The following is a 26,591-nucleotide window of genomic DNA, read 5'->3' on the forward strand; positions in this document are numbered from 1 at the left end:
GACAGCAGATGGCATAGCTGTTGAGGATCCAACCAGCCTTAGGGCTGAAGACAACATACACATATAGTGTCAAAAGGTCATCATCATTTTCATTTCCCCTTGTCCAGCTCCTGCTAGGTCGGGGTGCTGATGGTATATCATCACTCACTTTTCGGTTTTTGTTACTATGGCATCACCACTCCCAAAGGCAGTGTCAAAAGACAACCTAGTCAAATATTCGGTGAACAGCCAAATCATAAAGGCAGCACAATTTTACCACCAAGTAAGACAGCTATTGTGGGATAAGCAAGTATGCTGAAATCCTAGATGACAGTGTATAAATTCTATTATAAACCTATCCTTGAATATAGCCTGGGAACTACCACTTTAATGAGAATGGTCAACTTGAAATTCCAAGCAGCAGAAATGTATTTCTTGACCATGTTCCAGAAGACCAGGAAACACAAAATTAAGAACGAAAGATACAAGAAGAGGTGGAAGTAGGGGACAGTCTGCAAAAAAGTATCCAGAAGGCAAGACTGAAGTTACTTGGCCAAGTAAAAAAGGATGAACACCAACATGGCTGCAAGAAGGGAATATGAAAGAAAATTACAGGATGATGAGTAGCTGGAGAGAATGTGCTGAACTCCTTTTCACTTCTGGATTATTGTTATTGCAGTCTCACAGTCAGACACACTAAACAAGTCCTAATCCTAATGGGCAGACCTAGAGAAAAATGGACTGATTTACTGAAGGAGGATGTAAAGGAGAGAGGACAAGATTAGGAGACGATTATGAAAGAACAACAGTTCATGGACAGATGGGAATGGAAGGCGCTCGTACCCTATACCCAGGCAACTAGAGTTAGTCAGCAATAATGATGAGTAGCTGGAGATAATGTGCTGAACTCCTTTTCACTTCTGGATTATTGTTATTGCAGTCTCACAGTCAGACACACTGAACGAGTCCTAATCCTAATCCATTCTGAAACCTGAGATCACTATTTATACCTTCTTTTGTAGATGCTACATTAATATAAGTTAATCAGATAAATTCCATAGTACACATATGTGGGGCTAACAGTCACGTTATAATTGGCCTATAAAAAGAATCAAGCTCCTATAAATTCTTGTAACCCTCACTCGGCCTTCTGAATTGCATGATTTGGTCAATACTTGTAGACAGGAAGATCTATGTTGGAATCAGAGGTTACCAATCTGAAAATGATTGATGCTTTTTGTTTAAAAGCATATGGCAACATTTTTTTTAAATTTTCTCATTGAATTTTCCAATGTAGGTGAAGCATTCGTATGAAGTGTCATGGTTGTAATAGTTGTTTTTTTATTTTTTTAGGTCATACAGAGTTTTTCAGGATGAAGAAAACTTGTATGGTAGACTTGCTCAACTCATAAATGCTCTGAAATCAAAACCTATGTTTGAGCTCCTGTCAAAGTTAACAGGTTTAGATTTCAAGATTCAACAAAAAGAAGGTAAGATTTCTTCTGTTTTTAATGTCCTGTATTTGCACAATTTTCCATTCTTTCGAAAATCGTGTTGATCTTGATGTAAAGCCCCTTCGTAAAAGAAGCGTTCATAATGAATCTGCGCAGCTCCATCAACCTCAGAAATAACTAGGATAAGCTGAAGAAAGTTTATCCTTTTTAAAAATCGAGCCCAAGAAGTAACAAGTTTAACCTGAAGAAAGTTTATATTTAAAAAATTTAAACCCCCTGAAATAACAAGGCAAACCTGAAGAAAGTTTTTCTTTAATATAAGTTAACCCCACAGAAATACCTACAGTAGTATAATCTGGAGAATGTTTATCTATTAAAAAAATTAAGCCCCCTCCCCAAAATAAGGAGCATAACCCGAAGAAAGTGTGTGTTTTAAAGCATTTAGCCCCAGAAATAACTAGGATAACCTGATGAAAGTTTTTCTTTTCTTTTCTTTAATTATTCACCAAAAAATACCTGTGATAAGGATAGCTGAAAGAAAGTTTATCTTTTAAAAAATTAAGTCCCTGGAAATAATCAGAACAACCTGAAGAAAGGCTTTCTTTTAAAAGAATCAAGCCCTGAGAAATAAGTAATACAGTATAACCAGAAGAATGTTTATTAAGCTCCTATAGATAACTAGGCTAACCTGAAGAAAGTTTATTTTAAAGGAATGAAGCCTGAAGAATGACTGGAATGAATAATTAAGCATCCAGCAATAACTGGAATAAGGGTAAGCTGAAGAAAGTGTATATTTTTCTTTGATATTAAGCATCAGAAGAGCCTCCGTGGCTCACACGGCAGCGGTCGTTTCTCACCGCTGGATACCGTGGTTCAGTCCCGGTCACTCCATGTGAGATTTGTGCTGGACAAAGTGGAGGTGGGGCATGTTTTTCTCTGGGTACTCCGTTTTTCTCTGTCATCTTTTATTCCAACAACGCTCTCCATTCTCATTTCGTAACATCTATCAGTCATTAATATACATCACTTTGGGAGTGGCGACCCCATTGTAGTAATAGCCTATGTATGATTCATTCATTACATCCCTGACCCGGTCAATGACTGGAAAACGTCCGCCTCTGTAGCGTAACGGTTAGTGTGATTAGCTGCCGTCCTCAGGGGCCTGGGTTCGATTCCCGGTACTGCCAGAAATTTAAGAATGGCAGGAGGGCTGGTATGTGTTTGAAATGGTACATGCAGCTCACCTCCAGCCCGAAAAGAGCTGCACTACCTCTGGATGAGGACACGAGTTACCTTACTGGAAAACAGGTTGTAGGTTTTCATTCAGCATCAGAAATAACTGAAATAACCTAAATAGAGTTTACCTTTTAAGAAATTAAACTCCCAAAATGAACTAGACTAACCGTCAGCCCTTGAAAATTGCACTCGCCCCTGTCAGATCAGGAAGTAAAGAATACAGGGAGCTGCCTTTGAGCTCCAAGAGAGAAGCCTAAAGACAGTGAAGTACATAGAGGAACGTATTCTTGGAAGGCCTGAGAAAGAGAGTTGTTTTTGACAGTCAGATCCATCATAGCTCATTGAAGTGAATAAGTTGAACACAGATTGTTATTGCAGACATTTTCAGATGTGAACACTGTACAAAACTAAAACATAAAAGAAGTTGGTATTGTAGCTACTATAATATTGTCGTGTTGGACGTACAATTGCACGAATAGGCAAAACAAAAATATTCCTGGAATAATATTTTAACTATGCCATATAATATGTAGTATATTATTTTACCTGCACTGTTATTGTGCTAGTTTTTTGGTCTCCAGAAATGCCGTTCACATTGCATAAAAGTTTTTTTATGTTAGACATATTAGTTTTTTTTTTTGTCAAACTTGCCTCAGGTTTTTCCTGCTAATGAAAAAAAGAAGGCAGAATGGATTAAGGCCATTAACTTAAAAGGAAAAATGATATACCTAGGTACTTTTTACACCAGAATATGTTTAGCACCTTTCAAAAGGTAATTATTTGGTATATCCCTTCTTCTTTGTCTCCCCTTACCTGAACATAATTAACTCTTGATGCAACCTTTTTGCTGACTCAAAAGTTCTATTTTCTTCTTTCTATAAGCCCCGTTGATATTAATAGCATCCTATCATATTCCATTTTCTTCACGGAGTTTGTTCCAAGGGGTACCTGACCTTTCAAAGGGAAGTGAGACAACGTCACTCCCTTAAGGCCGGTCTCCACTGATAAACATTTAACACCAACATGTTAAATTTAACATGTTACAATTGACATGTATATATATTGTGATTGTGTCTTCCAATTGATTTTTCATGTTAACTCAGAATGTTGAGGTTAACACTCTAAGATGTTGGCGTGTTTTCCGCTCCAAGTGGAAAACATTTCAAGTCAATTTGTTGTTTTGAGATGTCGGCACTGCTTCGGCAACTTCCGTGCTGTTTCCATGCTAACAGATAGCCTAAACAACACAAACAACGTGCTTCTCATAAAGTAGAATTATAGTTACAACACTCCGCAGCACTCATCCTCTTTGTTATCAGCTACAAATACAGTACAGGCACGCACGTGCACGTGTACGTGTGTCATTCTCTCTGCACTATACTAAAATTTATAGTCAGAAATGGAGTGGAGCAAGGAGATTTTATTAATTTTTTACTTTATTTTAAAAATGCTATTTGTTCAGGGCGTCGACCTAGAAAGATCTTTTGCCCCTACTTGCACCATATGTGAGGAACCTGCCTGTATTTTTTAAATGGCGGAAGTGTAAAGTGTTGAATGTGAGGAAAGGAACGTTAAGAACGACACAGACACCCAGTCCCCAGGCCAGGGATATTAATCATTTACAATTAAAAACCCCTGATCCAGCCAGTACTCAAACCTGGGGCCGTCGGGTGACAGGCGGACGCGTTTTCCCCCTAGACCGCGGGGCCGAACTAGAAGCAAGGAGATTACTCTGGACTTAATTAATGATATCATTGAAAGTCCTTGTTTGTGGGATGTCTCATCAAACAAATATAGAGTTAAAGCAAAGAAAGCCGGAAGTTTCCAGAACTTGAAATTGCCTATAATTGTTCCCGTGAGTGCATCGGAAAAAAAAAACTAGCGTCCCTCCGCTCCCAGTACAGTCGAGTATTGCAAAAAGTTCAGAAAAGTTGCAAGTCGGGAGCGGGAGCAGACGAAGTTTATACTTCGAAGTGGTTTGCTTTTGAAGCAATGAGCAGGATGAAGGGAGGAAATGTGCCTAATAAAGCTGCATTTCTATGTCATAATAGGAAGCAACAGTGGCAATAACAAAAGCCAAATCCTCTTCATCTGAGTCCATTGTCCTTGTTTGAAAATACTAGACACCACCTAAATGTATTACCACAAATTGATATGGATATGACCTGTATATAAACAAAGGAAGTTAAGTTTAACATGTATTTAATTGTGGACACAATGTTAAATGAAACAGTGTTTAACATTTAACATGTTGATAGTGTCACCAGTCAACATTTAACACTAAACATTTAACATGTTGTTGTTAAATGTTAATCAGTGGAGACTGGCCTTTAGGTCTGAGGCTTGCTAAAGACATTCTTACACACAGTTCCCCACCAACCCTGCCGGGCTGAGTGGCTCAGACGGTTGAGGCACTGGCCTTCTGACCCCAACTTGGCAGGTTCAATCCTGGCTCAGTCCGGTGGTATTTGAAGGTGTTCATACACGTCAGCCTCGTGTCAGTAGATTTACTGGCACGGAAAAGAACTCCTGCAAGACTAAATTCCTGTACCTCGGCATCTCCGAAAACCACAAAATTAGTTTGTGGGACGTAAAGGCAATAACATTTACACACAGTCGCAGTGAGAAGTTTCACTCTTAAATGGTTTTGGGACCTCTGGTGAATAGTTGAGGGCCACGACTCAGATTATGTCTTGAGATGCCATCTCCTGTTTCATAACAAGTGCTATCCTGACTCTCCAGACCACCTGTCTGTGGTTCACAATGTAGGATGTGACTGCAGGAACCCACACCAGTAGTGTTTAAATTGATAGGAAGATACTAATTGTGGACATAATTACTGACGTGAAGTTCAGTTTAACATGATAATTAAATAAGCAGTTTCACTAATGAAATTATGCCCTATTTATGAAATTTCCTCATATTTGCAGAAATGCCCAGGTGTAGCTATGAAGTTCAGCGGTGGGAGCGTGGTGATTATACTGTCATCAGTGATACTGATAAATTGCCCACAGACTATGCCCTCGATGTAATTTTGTTCATCAGTGATGAGGTTGTGCTTGGAGAGCAATCCGGTGGATCTGTTGTATATCTCGATAGTGAAGATGGCAGCGAGGTAATGTTTCATACAATCTATATCACAGTATAGAATGTTGTTGTACTCCATAGGATTTATTCTCTGAACCTTGACATGTTAACAAATAGTGTTATATTGCCTTATTAATAGAGGTATATCTACTAGGAACTAATTACAGTACAGTATTTATGTCCTTAGACTACTCGGATAGCTTGTAACATTGTTCAGTTGTAGCAGATGAATCTGTTCTAAATTTTGTCATCCAGCCGTGGGTAACTATTGCAGTAACATATGCTCAAAATATTGTTTCATCAGTTTTCTGATTCTGTACTTGGATGATTGTTATAAATTTATAAGTATTTCTTTATTCTTACTGCTGTGCATGTAGTAGTTATCTTTGAGGGTTTTTCCCACTTCTGAAACTAAGGATTGTTTTTCTGATTAGTTAGAAGCAATACTTTTCAGTGTCATTGTATTACCAGTGAACCTTACTGTGTCCAGTAGAGGTGTATTAAAATTCTCCGACAGCTCAGATAAATTTCGTGTGGCTATTTCTAGCCGAGTGCAACCCTTGTAAGGCAGACCCTCCGATGGGGGTGGGCGGCATCTGCCATGTGTAGGTAACTGCATGTTATTGTGGTGGAGGATAGTGTTATGTGTGGTCTGCGGGTTGCAGGGATGTTGGGGACAGCACAAACACCCAGCCCCCGGGCATTGGAATTAACCAATGAAGGTTAAAATCCTGACCCAGCCGGGAATTGAACCCGGGACCCTCTGAACTGAAGGCCATTATGGACAGCTCAGATGATCTCAGGGTACCTTCGTTTAACGTGGAGTCTGAAGAGTGGTGCGATGCTTCTAAAAATTAAGGCCTATCATTACCTCAGATGGACGCCTCCACCTACACACCAGGCTTAATGACGTGAAGAGAGAAAAATCATGTTTTACTTACACCTATAAACTATTCTGCTCTCCGAAGACCGTAAAAGTAGTTAGTGGGACGTAAAGCAAATAACATTATTATTATTATTATTATTATTATTATTATTATTATTATTATTATTATTATTATTATTATTATTACTAGCGAATGTACCCGTGCTTCGCTACGGTATTCTACATTGTATTCAAATATCGAAGTAAATAGTGTACATGCAGTAAATAAGATTGTTTTAAAATTGCATGTCTCTTAGCGTTATCCGAGAAAGAGCATGGGGAGGTCCCCGTACGTTGTTTCCAATGTTAAGTGTTTGTTACGGATTTGTGATATAACGGCAGGCTCACTTGCCTACTGGCATTCAAAATCGAGTTGGGAAGTTTACATTGTAATTGCAGGCCCCATTGCCTACTACGCAGACAGAATCGATTTGGGGAGTTTTCGTTGAAATGGCAGCCCCCTTTCCTACTTCCAGACAGATTACAGTTGAGCAGTTTCTATTACAATGGTAGGCAATTACCCTACTATCACTCCAAATTGAGTTGTGCAGTTATCATTATAATGCCAGGCCCATTTTCCTACTGCCAGCCAGCTTACTGCCAGTCACACCAAGTTGGTGAGTTTCCATCAAAATAGCAGGCCACTATGCCTAATGCCAGTCACATTTTAGATGAGGACATTTCTTTATAATGGTGGGCACCCTTGCCTACTGCCTACTGTAGGGGAGTTGTAAACAAAACTGCATGCTCACTTGCCTTCTGCAAGTCAAATCGAGAAGGGAACTATTCATTACAATTGTAGGCCTTCCTTACTAATGACAGTTACACAGGAGTTTGAGAAGGAACCCTTTCCTACTGCCAGTCAAATTCGGTGTGGGGAGTACTGTTTACAATATCAGACCCACCCTTTCTCGATCGCTAAAAATTGACATCAGTGAATATATATAGATCGACATACGAAAGTATATGCCTGTTTACAATATTGAAGACCTTCATTTACAGATTAACTGCTACTAAACGTACGTCGTATGGACAAAGGATTATACCATAAGACACGCCGGATTTAGTGGCCTAAATGGCTGGTCCTATGATATGTCATCAATTCTTGGGTCAGATTGAGTTAGACACGTGGGACAGGGTAATGGTTTTGTCAGATTATCTCACATTACATTACTTTTCGGATAATTATGTGACAGCTACATACATAGCATTTGGCTCACATATGCCTACTGGGTGGGCCAATTTTCGTGAAGAGTATGGTGATTCTGTATTTCATATAAGTAATTGAAAGTATGAATTATGCATGTGAAAATTCCAAATTGACTTAACATCGATTAATAGAGAAAAATCAAACGTAAAAGGGATACAGATACGGCAAAAAGTCATAAGACCAAGGTTGTAGATCATTCCAAATTGAACGGAGATTGTGCAATCCGTTATGTGATAGGAATTTCCGAAGGTCTGCACCATCATTAAAATTGCCTGCATATTTCGATATTCTTCGGGGATAAAAAGTGAAAAATTTAATGATCTAGGATGTTTTCCGTTCGTTACAGGCTAAAACATATAATTTTGTCAAATTTCAATTATCTTCTTTTTCTTCTGGCAGATTATGCCGCAATCTGGATTTTGGCGAGGCGGGTAAAAATTAGGACTTTTAGGAAACTAAACCAAAAATTATGAAGATGGTTATTATTACCCCTTAAACGGAAAGCTGTACGAAAATTTCGCCAAAATAGTCAGTGTAGAGGCACACAGTCGTTACGATTTGATTTATATAGATAAGGAATCTGCTCCATGTAAAACACCTTTTGGGCTATGTCCGCTGGACTTAACCTGCAAAAGTGACCATTCATGATATCTCCCTTATTAATCCTCCTGACGAAAAAATGCACATGAAAAAAAAGGTTTAGAGGTGGAATTCCATCACGTTTGGTCGATTTCCAATCAGGTTGGTCTTGTTCTGTATATATTGTGGAAGAGTAAATTCACCATTTCGGTTCCCTATAAACCGCCAGTCCATTTCGGAACATGAAATGTTATTTACGTTTAAAACCTACCTTTGGACAGGTGGATGCTAAATATAAATTTTGGTTCGAATGTCTTCAGTAGTTTTCAAGTTGTAAAGAATACGCTTTACACGCACCCGCTCGTGAGTCAAGTCCGATGGGACTTGTACAGAAAAACGGTCCGTTTATGATATCTACCTTATTAATCCTCGTATCGAAATGATGCACATGAGAAAAAAAGTTTAGAAATTAATTTCTACCAAGGTAGGTAGATTTCCATTAAGTTTGGTTGTGTATATTTTATGGAAGTGCAAAATCACTGTTTCGGTTTCCTATAAACCCCCAGTCAGTTCAGGGATTTAGAAACAATATTTGCCCTCAAACCTATCAAGGACAGGTGTATTCTAAATATGAGTCTTGGTGGAAATACATCCAGTAGTTTCTAGCACTCGCGTACATACGGCATAATTAAGGAAGAAAATAATACAGTTAAGAAAGTTGAAAGTAATAGAAAATGGATTATAACTGAGGACAGTCGGATAACGACAAATATGTAAATGCCAAGTGAATGTATTGGAAAATCAAATGCCCCAAAATAAATTATGCTAGTGTGAGTTATGGATATAATAAAGCGGTAACAGATGAGAAATTTAGGTCCAGTGATTCTTAGGAAAACAAATAATAAGATGATGACTAATGGTGTTATTACTTAATCTATTCGAGGGCGGTTATAACATCCAACGATATTCCGGCAATATCCCGCAGATAGGCCGACTGACGCATCTCTTGCCTTCTACCCAAGGAACAACCACGAATTTAAAAGCATGATGGGGAAAATGGCAATACGTTACTTCCCTGCTGGCATGCAGTCAGAGACGTTGCCATGGTAACCTGTAGGTTCGTTGTCGGTCTGTCGGTCACTCAATGCAGAGCATGATACCAGCGGAAAATTGTAAATTTCTCCGTCATGTGAAGAGTAAGGTAAATTATGAACGTAACGAAAATTGTTTATAATGAAGAGACGTTTCACGTACGGTAAACGAAGTTTACAGAAAATCAATAGTATAAGAGAGAATGGAGGAAAACCATTCTGGTTTTCCTATAAACCCCCGCTCAATTCAACGATTTTAAAATAATATGCATATCTAAACCTTCCCCGGGATGAGTATACTCTAAATATGAAGTTTGGTTGAAATCTATCCAGCTGATTCGACGTGTTGTTGGAAAAACCTTTCAGGTTTTCCTATAAACCCGCCGTCTATTCAAAGATTTTAAAATAAAATGCATATCGAAACCTTCCCCGGGATGAGTATACTCTAAATATGAAGATTGGTTGAGATCTATCCAGCCGTTTCGACGTGATGGTGGAAAAACCATTCTTGCTTTCCTATAAACCCCTCGAGTATTCAAAGATTTTAAAATGATATTCATATCGGAACCTTTCCCGGGAGGAGTATACTCTAAATATGAAGTTTGGTTTAGATCTATCCAGCCGTTTCAACGTGATGGTGGAACAGACAAACAGACAGACAAACAGACAAACAGACACGAAACGTAAAAACCACCGATTCGGTCTTGAGTTGACCTAAAACGGATAAATATCTGAAAAATTGGCAAAACAAAAGAAATTACAGACAGCGGACCCCGTACAGTTTTATTTATATAGACTAGCGAATGTACCCGTGCTTCGCTACGGTATTCTACATTGTATTCGAATATCGAAGTAAATAGTGTACATGCAGTAAATAAGATTGTTTTAAAATTGCATGTCTCTTAGCGTTATCCGAGAAAGAGCATGGGGAGGTCCCCGTACGTTGTTTCCAATGTAAAGTGTGTGTTACGGATTTGTGATATAACGGCAGGCTCACTTGCCTACTGCCATTCACAATCGAGTTGGGAAGTTTACATTATAATTCCAGGCCCCATTGCCTACTACGCGGACAGAATCGATTTGGAGAGTTTTCGTTAAAATGGCAGCCCCCCTTTCCTACTTCCAGACAGATTACAGTTGAGGAGTTTCTATTATAATGGCAGGCAATTACCCTACTATCACTCCAAATTGAGTTGTGCAGTTATCATTATAATGCCAGGCCCATTTTCCTACTGCCAACCAGTTTACTGCCAGTCACACCAAGTTGGTGAGTTTCCATCAAAATAGCAGGCAACTATGCCTAATGCCAGTCACATTTTAGATGAGGACATTTCTTTATCATGGCGGGCACCCTTGCCTACTACCAAACACAATAGGGTAGGGGAGTTTTAAACAAAACTGCATGCTCACGTGCCTTCTGCAAGTCAAATCGAGAAGGGAACTATTCATTACAATTGTAGGCCTTCCTTACTAATGACAGTTACACAGGAGTTGGAGAAGGAACCCTTTCCTACTGCCAGTCAAGGTGTGGGGAGTACTGATTACAATAGCAGACCCACCCTTTCTCGATCGCTAAAAATCGACATCAGTGAATATATATAGATCGACATACGAAAGTATATGCGTGTTTACAATATTGAAGACCTTCATTTACAGATTAACTGCTACTAAACGTACGTCGTATGGACAAAGGATTATACCATAAGACACGCCGGATTTAGTGGCCTAAATGGCTGGTCCTATGATATGTCATCAATTCTTGGGTCAGATTGAGTTAGACACGTGGGACAGGGTAATGGTTTTGTCAGATTATCTCACATTACATTACTTTTCGGATAATTATGTGACAGCTACATACATAGCATTTGGCTCACATATGGGTACTGGGTGGGCCAATTTTCGTGAAGAGTTTGATGATTCTGTATTTCATATAAGTAATTGAAAGTGTGAATTATGCATGTGAAAATTCCAAATTGACTTAACATCGATTAATAGAGAAAAATCAAACGTAAAAGGGATACAGATACGGCATAAAGTCATAAGACCAAGGTTGTAGATCATTCCAAATTGAACGGAGATCGTGCAATCCATTATGTGATAGGAATTTCCGAAGGTGCGCACCATCATTAAAATTGCTTGCATATTTCGATATTCTTCGGGGATAAAAAGTGAAAAATTTAATGATCTAGGATGTTTTCCGTTCGTTACAGGCTAAAACGTATAATTTTGTCAAATTTCAATTAACTTCTTTTCCTTCTGGCAGATTATGCCGCAATCTGGATTTTGGGCGAGGCGGGTAAAAATTAGGACTTTCAGGAAACTAAACCAAAAATTATGGAGATGGTCATTATTACCCCTTAAACGGAAAGCTGTGCGAAAATTTCACCAAAATAGTCAGTGTAGAGGCACACAGTCGTTACGATTTGATTTATATAGATAAGGAATCTGCTCCATGTAAAACACTTTTTGGGCTATGTCCGCTGGACTTAACCTGCAAAAGTGACCATTCATGATATCTCCCTTATTAATCCTCCTGACGAAAAAATGCACATGAAAAAAAGGTTTAGGGGTGGAATTCCATCACGTTTGGTCGATTGCCATTCAGGTTGATCTTGTTCTGTATATATTGTGGAAGAGTAAAATCACCATTTCGGTTCCCTATAAACCGCCAGTCCATTCCGGAACATGAAATGTTATATACATTTAAAACCTACCTTTGGACAGGTGAATGCTAAATATAAATTTTGGTTCGAATATCTTCAGTAGTTTTCAAGTTGTAAGGAATACGCTTTACACGCATCCGCTCGTGAGTGAAGTCCGATGGGACTTGTACAGAAAAACGGTCCGTTAATGATATCTCCCTTATTAATCCTCGTATCGAAATGATGCACATGAGAAAAAAGATTTAGAAATTAATTTCTACCAAGGTAGGTAGATTTCCATTAAGTTTGGTTGTGTATATTTTTTGGAAGTGCAAAATCACTGTTTCGGTTTTGTGTAAACCCCCAGTCAGTTCAGGGATTTAGAAACAATATTTGCCCTAAAACCTATCAAGGACAAGTGTATTCTAAATATGAGTCTTGGTGGAAATACATCCAGTAGTTTGGAGCACTCGCGTACATACGGCGTAATTAAGGAAGAAAATAATACAGTTAAGAAAGTTGAAAGTAATAGAAAATGGATTATATGCCTAGGCCATTTATGACAGCTGATGGCGGAGCTGTTGAGGATCCAGCCAGCCTTTGGGCTGAGGACTAAACATACATACATACAACTGAGGACAGCCGGATAACGACAAATATGTAAATGCCAAGTGAATGTATTGGAAAATCAAATGCCCCTCAAAAAATTATGCTGGTGTGAGTTATGGATATTAGAAAGAGGTAACAGAGGAGAAATTTAGGCGCAGGCATTGTTAGGTCAACCGATAAGACGACTAATGGTGTTATTACTTAAGCTATTCGAGGGCGGTTATAACATCCAACGATATTCCGCCAATATCCCGCAGACAGGCCGATTGACGCCTCTCTTGCCTTCTACCGAAGGAACAACCACGAATTTAAAAGCATGATGAGGAAAATGGCAATACGTTACTTCCCTGCTGGCATGCAGTCAGAGACGTTGCCATGGTAACCTGTAGGGTCGTTGTCGGTCTGTCGGTCACTCAATGCAGAGCATGATACCAGCGGAAAATTGTAAATTTCTCCGTCGTGTGAAGAGTAAGGTAAATTATGAACATAACGAAAGTTGTTTATAATGAAGAGACGTTTCACGTACGGTAAACTAAGTTTACAGAAAATCAATAGTATAAGAGAAAATGGAGGAAAACCATTCTGGTTTTCCTATAAACCCCCCGTCTATTCAAAGATTTGAAAATAATATGCATATCGAAACCTGTCCCGGGATGAGTATACTCTAAATATGAAGTTTGGTTAAGATCTATCCAGCCGTTTCGAAGTGATGGTGGAAAAACCATTCAGGTTTTCCTATAAACCCCCCGTCTATTCAAAGATTTTAAAATGATATGCATATCGAAACCTTCCCCGGGATGAGTATATTCTAAATATGAAGTTTGGTTGAGATCTATCCAGCCGTTTCGACGTGATGGTGGAAACGCCATTCTGGTTTTCCTATAAACCCCCCGTGTATTCAAAGATTTTAAAACGATATGCATATCGGAACCTTCCCCGGGATGAGTATACTCTAAATATGAAGTTTGGTTGAGATCTATCCAGCCGTTTCGACGTGATGGTGGAACAGACAAACAGACAGACAAACAAACAGACACGAAACGGAAAAACCACCGATTCGGTCTTGAGTTGACCTAAAACGGATAAATATCTGAATAATTGGCAAAACAAAAGAAATTACAGACAGCGGACCCCCTACAATTTTATTTATATAGATTATATGAAGTTTGGTTGAGATCTATCCAGCCGTTTCGACGTGATGGTGGAAACACCATTCTGGTTTTCCTATAAACCCCCCGTGTATTCAAAGATTTTAAAACGATATGCATATCGGAACCTTCCCCGGGATGAGTATACTCTAAATATGAAGTTTGGTTGAGATCTATCCAGCCGTTTCGACGTGATGGTGGAACAGACAAACAGACAAACAGACAAACAGACAAACAAACAGACACGAAACGGAAAAACCACCGATTCGGTCTTGAGTTGACCTAAAACGGATAAATATCTGAATAATTGGCAAAACAAAAGAAATTACAGACAGCGGACCCCCTACAATTTTATTTATATAGATTATTATTATTATTATTGTTACCGTGTTTTTGTGGTAGGTAGAGGTGAAAGAAGGTGCGGGCGTGAACGGGTCTCAAACTACGAAAGTAAAGTTAATGTAAAATTTAACAAGGTTATATTTTCTTTTGAAAATTAAGAAATAACACGAATGGCAGGTACAGAGTAGCAAGGTAACAAATTACAAATACAGTATTCACAAGATTTGGGCTTCGAGCCCCTAACTCACAATTCTTGGGCAATCAGCCCAACCTTACTCCAAAATAAGTTTTAACAGAGGGGCAGAAAACCCCATTCATGTTGAGGAGCACTTGCTCCAAATTACACAGAAAAGCCTCCTCGAGGCATACAACACTCAATTTTCAAGAAAGAGCCACACGCTCTCAACCTTTAGGCCTCTCAAAGGCCACACCAAACTCCACCTTCAAGTTGTCCTCTCAGGACATAGACACAGGGGTAACATACCCAATCTACTGAGGTCTATTAAATGAAAAGGGTTAATTACATGACCTCTAAAATAACAAATTGAGAGGAGGCGATCTGCACTCCTAATGTGTTTGTTTCAAAACCTAATTTGGCTCTAGGCCACTAATGCAAGGGCTAATCCCATACTACTGAGGTGACTTTAGAAAAGGACAATTTACTTTACAATTAAGGAAGAATCGGTTGTGAGAAATAAGTTCACCTCAAAACAAAATGAGTGGGAGCTCGAGAGGGTTAAGCACTCTCTATCCCAATATGTAGCTTTAAAAGATAACAGATGCTAAGAGTAGTTACATTTTAGGAAAAGGTTACATGATAGAAACGCTTCGGACCCGCCCCGAGAGTTAAACTGCTGAGCTAGCAAGAAAAGAAGTTATTAAAAGGCCATTACCTTGGTGTAGAACTGCTCCCCGAAGAAAGAGGTGCCTCCCGCCCCCTGCTATGTACTTTACACACTGAAAGATGGTACAGAAGTGGCACCGAGACCCTAAAATCAGCAGTTTATATACTCTCGCGGAAAGTTCGAGGCGTTTCAGGGAAGAAAACACCCGCCCACAATCACTTCATTGGTTAGGGATAAGCAGCATATTCAAGTTGGGGGAAGATACATCAGATTGGTCAGAAATTAATTAAAGAAATTCGGGATTGGCTAAATACAAAACAAGGGGAAAGAGAGGGGTATACAGCCAACTTAAACAATAACAGGAAGAAATTTAACAAGAAACAAACTGTTGAAATACAAATTTCTCCAAAAAGCAGTTCTTTCACATCGCACTAGGGTGCACCATAGTAATTTTTCAGTAGTGTCCTCTAGAAGAGAAAGTTCACACTTCTTACTACAGGTAAAACAAAAACACATCAAAAATGACACAGTTCAAAAACTCCAAAATTTCCACGTAGTGACATCTTCTGAGAAACTTGAAAATTAATACCGTAGATAAAGTTCAGACTTCCTCCAGCAGAGGAGTTTCAACTGGCGCAAACTTTAAATTAGCGGCGTGGAGGTGTACCGCCCGGTACAATTATTATTATTATTATTATTATTATTATTAAACTGTTCTACAACTCCTACCTGTTAATAATTTCACTACATATGGTTAATCTTAACTATTTGGTTTATTAAAGCAAAATAAATGTTTAGGAAAGAGAAAATTAGAATAATGGTTCTATTTACAACTGTAGTACATTTTTGTTTTGCAATTTTGATCATCACTTGCTTGATATGAGCAACAATGAATAAACTTTAAAGTGTCCACCTATTCAATACAATAATAATGTTGTTTACAGATGTAATTACAACATTCTAATTATATCCAGTACTAGTTTTGACGCATTTTTGCTTCATCCTCAGCTGTACAAAGAAATTGTTTTAAAATAGGCCAATTATATAAAACTCATGATTAGAAATTGAATTGTGTGTGATATAAAAACCCTATGAAATCTACATTAAAACAATGACACATAATAAAACCTTATTGAACAAGTTAAAGACTTGCAAGTCAAACATATACTGAATGCTGAATAACAGTTCTCAAGTTGAATCATGTCCCTGTGGACATACAGTAGTAAGCTCAATAAATTTGGTGAGCGATTCACATTAATAAAATATCCTGTGTTTTAAAATATTTTTACACCTTAATTCTACTGCGGAGTCATCTTAAGATAATCGTGAATATTGCTGAATAAAATTTGGGTATGGGGGAATTCCTCTATATCTAAGACCTATCAGGTGAAACTTATAAATAACTCCTTAAGGTGTAAACAGGAACTATGTTTCTCAGTTCAAATGTGGAACCTGTGAAAAATAAAAAGCACCAATAACAATTTGAAGCGGAAAGTTTTAAGACTCTACTCAATGATACAAGTGTATGCAAGACTCGCCCCATACGGCCGTAGACTGATCATAATGTAAATAGCGTGCAGTAAACAATGAACAGCTCGAGTCAGGTATGCATTTCTGAACGGGACAAGGGAGGGGCGATAGGGGTAGGTAGATGTAAGGCGTGTGGAGCGGTCGTGTGGAGGGGATCTGGTGGGCGTGGACTACGAAACGAATATTGAGAGAACTTGTTGCGCACAATACATAAAATTAAACTTTTGTTTGGAATTTGAACATTTTTTAGTAATCCTATAAGGAAATCAAATCTAGTATCTGAATATCTTGCTCCAAGCTTGTGAAATTTATGTTTAAATTCGTAGACATGTTGGCCTACTGCAGAGAATCTATTGTATCTCACAGCATTAACATGTTCAGCGTATCTTATCTTGAAGTTGCGCCAAGTTTGCCCAAGACAGGAGCTACCACAGTCATTGCACTGAAATCTATGTACTCCTGATCTGAGATAAGGATTGGATTTATTTATAGTGGCTGAATTATGCAACACCTCAGTACTGCTATTATCAGTACGAAAGGATATCTTTACTTTATTCTTATTAAATATATTAGTGACTGTATAAATGTTAATAAACTTAACCATGATAGGTTAATATTGTGTTTGGTCCGTATTGACTGGTCTGAATGTATAATATAACTATTTATAATAGTTTATTTAAATCCGCCTTGATCAATACACTCATTAAATGAAAGAAACACTATTTATTAAACCATACATGTTTCGGGAAATCTCAACCATTCCCTATTATCCCTATTATCAGTACGAAAGGATATCTTTACTTTATTCTTATTAAATATATTAGTGACTTTATAAATGTTAATAAACTTAACCATGATAGGTTAATATTGTGTATATCTTTACTTTATTCTTATTAAATATATTAGTGACTTTATAAATGTTAATAAACTTTATTATAATAGTTTATTTAAATCCGCCTTGATCAATACACTCATTAAATGAAAGAAACACTATTTATTAAACCATACATGTTTCAGGAAATCTCAACCAAGATTTGCATACAAATTTGTATTTTTTATTTTTCTATTCCACATTTAAATACAATTGATTTTGTGTTGTTAGAAATTCATATTGCTACAACACTACATTAAAAGGGGCATGTTTCGCTTTCTATTCCACATTTAAATACAATTGATTTTGTGTTGTTAGAAATTCATATTGCTACAACACTACATTAAAAGGGGCATGTTTCGCTTTGGGCTTGTGGGTGTACCGAATCCTGCTTATGGTAACATTAGTCTGTGTGGGCTTTCTATAAATGTTAAACATAAGGCTGAAGGGTGTCTATTAATAGTTAAATCTAAAAAATGAATTGATCAATCAATCAATCAATACTGATCTGGATTTAGAGCAGTCGCCCAGGTGGCAGATTCCCTATCTGTTGTTTTCCTAGCCTTTTCTTAAATGATATCAAAGAAATTGGAAATTCATTGAACATCTCCCTTGGTAAGTTATTCCAATCCCTAACGCCCCTTCCTATAAATGAATATTTGCCCCAATTTGTCCTCTTGAATTCCAACTTTATCTTCATATTGTGATCTTTTCTACTTTTAAAGACACCACTCAAACTTATTCGTCTACTAATGTCATTCCACTCCATCACTCCGCTGACAGCTCGGAACATACCACTTATATTTTGCATACAAATTTGTATTTTTTATTTTTCTATTCCACATTTAAATACAATTGATTTTGTGTTGTTAGAAATTCATATTGCTACAACACTACATTAAAAGGGGCATGTTTCGCTTGGTTTCAAGTATCCTCAGCCTTTGTAATTTATCTCAAGGTTAAGACCTGTCATTGTTAATTTGCTTATAACTAATTTGTACTTAATTATGATTCTAAAAACTAAGTGGTAAAATACGTGAACATAGGCATTTGTGAGTACAATAGACAGTTTAACAATTTAAAATGACAGTGCTAAAATTGGGATATACATTCATTCTAATAACATTGACGTCCAAAACACAGTAATATCTACACAATAATGAGATTTGGCTAAAATTCTCAAGTTCTTTGTTTTTTAAACAATTACTGGTTGACGTATTGTTTTCAAATTTGAGTTGTAATTTCTGCTAAAACTCAATAGTGTCTAAATCTTAAATGCGTTGGAAATATTCTGCATCATGTATTGGTTTGAGGCATGCTTCTGTGAATTATTAGTTGTAATCAGTGAAATGCAACTATTGATACTTTCTTCAAACTGGTCTTAATCTGACGAGCAGATTTTACATTGGAAGTAGTTCGTGTTTATGAGAGCTTAATCGAAAGGGACGTCAATCCGAGAATCTTGAGGTGTTGATATGTTTTCTTTCTCCACAATATTTAAATGATTGTGCGTCTGTAACAAATGAAATTACGTGATAATGTTGTGTGTTATTGTGCTTTCACAGTGATCGTATTGTATGCGTCACTTACCCCTTTGACTGCTACTACAATGCCTCGCGTTCCCTGTTATATTACGGTGACTGCTTGCTTTTGTGTTTCTACTCCTTGTGTTATATGAGTGAAGACGCTGTTGTGACGGGCGAGTAGGGGACTTAGGGGAAGAAACAGTAGCCGGGGCGTTGAACGTTGGTGTATCGTGTGGCGAGGAGTCTTTATGCGTTATCAAGGTGGGTGTAGGGGAAGAAACAGTAGGCGGGGCGTTGGACCTTGGCGTATTGTGTGGAGGGGAATCTTTATGTGTTATTATCAAAGTTGTAATTGTGTTTGTTTTTGTGGTGGGAGTTTTCAGATTAAATGTCTTAAAGAATTTACTATTATCTGATTTGAAAGTTTGTAGTAATTGTCATTCATGTTTTTTTATTTATTAAAATATTGGTCCAAATGAATATAAATATTTTCAAACTCAGTCATTAGCTTCCCTTTTTCAATCCTTTTGATTATTTTGAGGTGTCTGTCTATTGGGGTATATTGTTGACTGGTTTCTTTCATGTGGTTACTCATTGCGGAATATTTGTTATGGTTTAAAGCATTAAAGTGTTCCCTGTATCTGGTAAGAAAGCTGCGGCCAGTTTGGCCAACATACGAAAAATTACACTGTGCGCATGATAGTCTATATATCCCAGAACCTTGATGTTTGTTATTATTGGAGTTTACTATGTTGTGATTAAATAATTTTTTATTGGTGTTGTGTGTCTTGAAAGCTATTTGTATATTCCGTTTTTTTCAGTGGGTTAGCTATTTGATGAATCGCTGGACTGGTGTAAGTAAAAGTTGCGTATTTTGATTTTTTTAAAGTCTTTTCCAGGGTAAGATTTGTGGCTAATTTGAGTTTTACTCTATTGATGATTCGATTTACCATCTCTATTTTGTATCCATTGACTAGTGCTAGACCGGGCTTGTTGGCCGTGCGGTTAGAGGCGCGCAGCTGTGAGCTTGCATCCGGGAGATAGTGGGTTTGAATCCTACTGTCGGCAGCCCTGAAGATGGCTTTCCGTTGTTTCCCAGTTTCACACCAGGTAAATGCTGGGATCGTACCTTAATTAAGGCTTCTGCCGCTTCCTTCCAACTCCTAGGCCTTTCCTATCCCATCGTTGCCATAAAACCTATCTGTGTCGGTGCGACGTAAAGCAATTAGCAAAAAAAAAAAAAGACTACTAGTGCTAGTTCTTTTATGAAATTTAGTTCCTTCGTTAAGTTCGCGGGTGATTAGGATATTTTGTAAGCTCTGTAGACCATGCTAAAAAAGGTTGCCTCTTTGTGGGATTTCAGGTGAAGTGAATCATTTCTTATTGTTACTGAAGTATGTGTCGGCTTTCTGAATATTTGAAAATCGAATTTAGAATTTTTGCATATTATGTAAACATCCAGGAAGTTTAATGAACTGTCTTTTTCATCTTCTTTAGTGAATTTTATGTAATGGTCAATATTATTAAAAAATCTAAGTTTTTTTCACTGTTATTTATCTGGTTATCTATAATTCGAACGTGTCGTCTACAAATCTTAGCCAAAGGCAGAGCCCTTCTATATTAGGTTTAATTATTCTATGTTCCATGTTGTCCATGTAAATATCGGCCAATAAAACCGAGCTGGCGTCCCCCAAGCCAAACTCAACTGGTGGTAAATTTTATTATTAAATGTGAAATAGTTGTTATTTAACACAGATTTAAGTAATTTAATGAATTCATCTATCTCGAGTTTACTTAAGTTGCTATGCTTGGAGAGGTTTGAATGAATAATTTCCACAGTTTCGTTAATAGGGATGTTTGAATACATATTAGTAATGTCAAACGAGCTCATCCTATGGTGGGGTTGTAAGTTGAACTTCTTTAGTTTTTCGCAGAATTCAATTGAATTTTTAATTGAAGAAGTATTGTAAAACTTATAATGTTTTTTAAGAAACTGATGTATAAATTTTAACGTTTTATATGTTGTACTATTCCTACTGTTTATAATTGGTCAAATGGGTGTGTTACTTTTGTGTATCTTGGGTAGTGCCTTCGCCTTAGGTATTATTGGGTTCATGTTAACCATTTTTTGTTGTTCTTGTTCATTCAATAAACAAGTTGAATTTTTAATGATTTTTTTTAGACTTTGTTGAATTGTAGGGACCGGGTCTTTATTCACTACAGTGTAAGACTTATCAGAGAAGAACTCTTCGGTTTTTTTTATGTAGTCACTTTTATTTACTAGGACTATTGTTTCGCCGTTATACGCCTTAGTTACAATCACATTATTATCCCTTATTTTTGTTTTTAATTCCCTTATTTGTTTCAGGAGGGCCTGGTTAGAGTTGGTTTTCATTTCTTTTACTAAATTTGGGAGTTTCCTTTTTACTTCAAATTTAATATCATTTTGTATTTCTGCTGGCGATTTCCCTATTATTAGTTCTGATTCCACTACTGTGGTTGGTAAATCTTCCGTTTTTTGTGGATTGGACCAATTGAGGCAGTGAATGAGAGAGTGGGCTATGCTGAGATTTTGTTAAAATTGAGTTATTGGTACCCTTGTGTAGGGCATACATTCATCCTTCAGTGTGCAAAATATCGAAGACTTCTGCAGGCTCCTTCTTTTCTTTTTTAAAGAATATATTTTCTGTGAATTACTCATCTCACGTTTATGCTGTGAGAGAGTGAGCTATGCCAATCGCTGCGCTTCTTCTCAAACACGAGTTATTTGTGTACAAGATAGCGGACTGTGAAGGAGAAGTAAGAGTGAGTAGCTGTGAAAAACTAAAAAATGAGTTAGAAATTATGTTAAGTGGAAAAGGAAAAGGGCTAAAGTGTGTAGAAACTTAGGATTAGAGTACATTAGCGATAGAAGGAATAAGATTGTACCTGCAAAGCAGCAAGGTGCTGCATGTGAGTGTAGTGTGCGATCTGTGGCAGCTAATGTTAGCTGGTGGTAAATACCATGAACATACGAAAGCTGAAAAAGATGACATATTTTGTGCGTTCTATAAAACAGGTGATTATAATGCACAAAGTGCATTCTTATTTGGACTAATAAGTCAGCAAGAATGAAGTGGAATTTATTCAAAGAGGAGAATTAACGAACATTTAAGTAGAAGGCACGTAGGCCCCTATCTTTCACATATGCTGTGAAAAATTCCCATGGCCATCTGGTTAGGGCATGCAGAAAAGCATTTTGCATACCTGCCAAGTATTCCGGTTTTTCCGTAAAATGTACGGATTTTGAGTGTGTTTTACGGTTGTATGGATGAACAACGTTATTTGCTCTATTAACCAGCATTTCGTCTTCGTCTTCGCCGAGTCTAGTGTCAGACCTAAGACGAAACGCTGGTTAATAGAGCAAATGCCGGAAAAACCCTACATCTAATTTTTGATCGGATTTTTTATATGCTCTATTGGTGGAAAAATATCTAGTTCCCTCCATGGGAACTTAGAATTTCCATTTTGAACAACGTTATTCTACGGATTTTGAATATCTGCGGTCAAATTGGATTTGTTTGACTTTCGATGAAAATGTAAACCTACAACCTGTTTTCCAGTCATTGACCGGGTCAGGGATGAAATGAATGAAGCAGATATAGGCTATTAGTACGATGGGGTTGCCACTCCCAAAGTGTTGACTTTCGATAGTAGCTGGTAATAAGAGATGCAGTGTTTGAAATTCTACCAGTAAATGTATCATTAATCACATTATCGATTATCACTGTGCTTTTGTCACCTGTTCGAGCTCAACTGCTACTTCATTCACTGAGATGTTCCCAAACAAGTAGCAGGCTGTGATTTTAAAGAATAGAAATCCGTGAAAAGTAGCAGGCTGTGAATTTATATAAAACTACTTTAGTTACTGCGTCGTGCTTTGTAACAGCTGTGAAAGTCTTTGTGTGTGGGTGTGAGTAACATTGGCGGTAGTTATGAAACTTGTGGAATTGTGTGACGAATTTATTGGCGATTTAGTATTTTTAGTGGTGTTCGTAATGAATTCAACTAAGAAACGGTATTATCAGTCTTTAAGGCAGGCATATCCTGCTTAATTTCCTTGTTTTATACGATCACGGAAAGTGTTCCCAGTGTTCAGTGGAAACAGATGAGCACTCATCAAGATGTAACTTTGTGTATTTCATTTCAGGGGTGATCTCAACATATATTTGACTTGTATTAGTATTGTTTATAATCTACCCCCTTGCCGCCCTTTTTCATTATGTCTTAACACATTCACGCCCATCATCCGAGCGGCTATGTAAAGGGCTGGCCCAGCTATTCCAGCTGTTAGTGGCAGAGCAAACAACAATGAATTCTTTTCACAATAAGTTCAAAACGGAACAAGATATGGAACCAAAATTTTCCACATACCTTAATGAAGTCCTCTAGTATCTCTGTAGGGTGTGGCAGGTAATGTCACACTTTCCTGGGTGAATGGGAACACTAAACATTCCAAAAATAGCGTGTTTCACTAATAATTTTATTTTTGAAGCTCACTTTGCACCTTCTTCAGGGGAACTTGTCTATATTTGATGGTAGAAACTTTAAGAGAATATACTCTTTTCTCTTCACATCTAACCTAAATGATGGATCCTTGGCCGGTGCCCTTTTTGGCGGCAAAATTGCAGGACGTTGACTTGGAGTTGATGACGTAGATGGAGCTGAGATTTCGGAGAGAGGTGACTGTACTTGTATGTCGGGTTCACTTTTTACCCCGTTTGAGAATTGCCTGGTGTTCCTTTAGATCTTTTGGTACACCCCTATTCGACCGGCAGTGTTCTGTTCCCGTAATTGTTTTGTGAGTCCAACGCTATTTGTAATAATTGTCCAATATAGACTTATACCCCTGGCCAAGATAATTTTCAAGCAGCTGAAAAACTGTGCTTTTTATATTCGCATCACTTGCATCATTTATATTGTCCCTACACGCCATGGTTATACTTCAGAACACGACTATACACACGCTTGTGCAATCACAAACCAACTACGCAGCTAGTTGTGCGAGCGCTAGGCTACCTTCAGAAACAAAACAAAGAAAGTGCATTGGGAGGGAAAATTGCCGTGGCCATGTGGTTTTCGGTGAGTAGAAACATTCATAAGGGTATTACTTTCATCTCTCTCGCACATATTTGTGACCAAAGTAGATCCCAGCTGTGTAGGAACAGCTCGAGTTCAAGGTTGCGCTTATCCGGGCTAACTCGGATACGGTCCACAGCATGGTCACGCGCTATAGGCAATAACTCGGATACGGGCGTGAATGTGTTAAGACTTTGCGACACATGTGAGTGTTCTTCAAAATTTTCCGTTATAGGATCTTCCGGATTTCACTTTTTGAAAGTTGGCAAGTATGATTTTGCGATGTGTTAGGAATATCCAGGAGACGTCTTCCTACAGCCAGAGGCGATAGAAAAGCTAATGTGCCAGAAGGAGGCGAATCTAAACGCGAAGGATCATCATCATATAACAACTCGATATTATCACCTCATGTGGATCTCAAGAGGTAAGCACGGTAATTATAATCATAAGTTAAAAGATGAAGATGAAAAATCTGTAATGGACCATATTAAAAAGTTTCCCTTGTATGTATAGGCTCTACAAAGAAGAAATAGACGATGCTGGGATGAAGTGTGTTAGTTGTGGCACATACAGGACTATATTTCATACTAAATTTAATATCGGCTTCAAAATGCCTCGCACAGATACATGCAAAGTGTGTGACGAATGGCAAGATATCATACCTCTAGAGATACGGCTACATCAAGTAAGACCAGGCGAGTTGACCGTGCAGTTAGGGGCGCGCGGCTGTGAGCTTGCATCCGGAGGATAGCGGGTTCGAATCCCACTGTCGGCAGCCCTGAAGATGGTTTTCCGTGGTTTCCCATTTTCACACCTTAATTAAAGCCATGACCGCTTCCTTCCAACTCGTAGACCTTTCCTATCCCATCGTCACCATAAGGCCTATCTGTGTCGGTGCGACGTAAAGCCACTAGCAGAAATAAAAACTATCAAGTAAGGGCCACTGCAGCATACAATCTTCTCTCTGCATTTCGATCTGAATGCCTCGAAGGAAACTGTGACTACTGCTTGATAACGTATGATCTTCAGAAAGCTTTACCAACCCCAAAAATACCAACAGGAGTGGTATTTTATCTGAGGCAACTCTGTGAGTACAATTTCGGTATTCATATATGCAACCAGAAAATTGTCTTCAGATGTATGTGGCCCGAAAACGTTGCTTCGCAAGGTGCTTCAGATTTTGCATCATGTCTATTGAAAGTGTTAGGTGTACCTGAAAATACTTCGGGAAACCGGAAGTTAAGATTCTATTACAACTCCTGTTCTGCACAGAATAAAAATAACATCCTATATATGATTTATTATGCTCCTGTAATGACAGGAAAGTTTTACAGCATAGAACATTACTCTCTTGTTCCTGGACAGACCTTTTTGCCTTCAGATCGTGATTTCGGTGTCATCGAAGAGATGATCAAGGAAATAGACTATGTATTCACACCAGAAGGTTGGTTACTTCTTGTGGAACATTCAAGAGTGAAGAATCCTTTTCATGTGATAGAAATGAAAAGTGAAGACTTCAGAAACTTCCACAGTGCCACATCGTGCTTCGTTAGAAACAAGAAAAGTAGGTCAGGTGTTAAAATACCACTCCGGAAGATTGCAATTCTCAGGTAGACTGTAATAAACCCCGTATATTACAGTACAAAACCAGATATTCTGAACTTTGTCCATGTGAGGAAGTGCAAGTACTATATATGATACCTGGGAGGCCTCGCAGAGACAAAACACAAGCACCACTAGAAGCACTGAACAGAATATTAATTCTTTCAGAACTGGAAAGTCTATATCCTGTAGGAAGAAGAATTAATAAAGCTAAATACAGGGACTTGTCTCTTCTGCTGTGCATACCGCAGAATCACCATACTATAAACCATGCATTCCAGTCGGATGAATCGAGCACAGCTGAGGATGCCGAGGAAGACCGGGATATCTGAAGGTACTGAAATATTTTGTTTACTCTGAAATTATTTCAATTTTTTTATTTAACTGAAGTTCCAAATAGTTGTTATAAAGGACTAAAAGTTTTATAGCAACCGGGTAATGAAGGCAATTCGTGGGTAAGTACTGTTAGCGAACCTATAGGTACTAATGCAAGGTTATTTCGTTTGGTTGTTTGCAGGTGGAAAGGGCCTAAGGAGTTAGTTAAATGATGGAATTACACCCTGTAAATAATTTCCCTAAAGAGTTTGAAATGTATGCTCTGAAATGGTAAACAATAAATTATATGTTAATAGGAATGTTTTTCTCATTATTAGAGCAAACACAAAACTCCAAATATCTCAGTTCCATCCAACTCTGGCGTAGCCCACTCTCTCACTCACTGCCTCACTTGAATTTAGCTCCTTTATTAAGTATATTCATTTATTTGTCAGAAAAGTTCGTGTTCGGTAGATTAATTG

General features: G+C 37.9%; 1 protein-coding gene across 4 annotated transcripts in view; it reads left to right on the top strand.

Annotated features, from left to right (window-relative positions):
* The window catches only part of sud1 (Prolyl 3-hydroxylase sud1), a 377,821-nt gene that overhangs the window by 299,496 nt on the left and 51,734 nt on the right, over nt 1–26,591 (top strand). For 3 of the 4 annotated variants that reach the window (XM_067141856.2, XM_067141855.2, XM_067141857.2), the window contains 2 exons: nt 1,333–1,469; nt 5,600–5,784. In XM_067141856.2, coding sequence (XP_066997957.2) covers nt 1,333–1,469; nt 5,600–5,784 — 322 coding nt within the window. The remainder of the gene's footprint in view (nt 1–1,332; nt 1,470–5,599; nt 5,785–26,591) is intronic. The other variant, XM_067141858.2, reaches the window with a different exon arrangement.

The sequence above is a fragment of the Anabrus simplex genome, chromosome 2 (assembly GCF_040414725.1).
Source record: "Anabrus simplex isolate iqAnaSimp1 chromosome 2, ASM4041472v1, whole genome shotgun sequence".
In the NCBI taxonomy this organism is placed as follows: domain Eukaryota; kingdom Metazoa; phylum Arthropoda; class Insecta; order Orthoptera; family Tettigoniidae; genus Anabrus; species Anabrus simplex.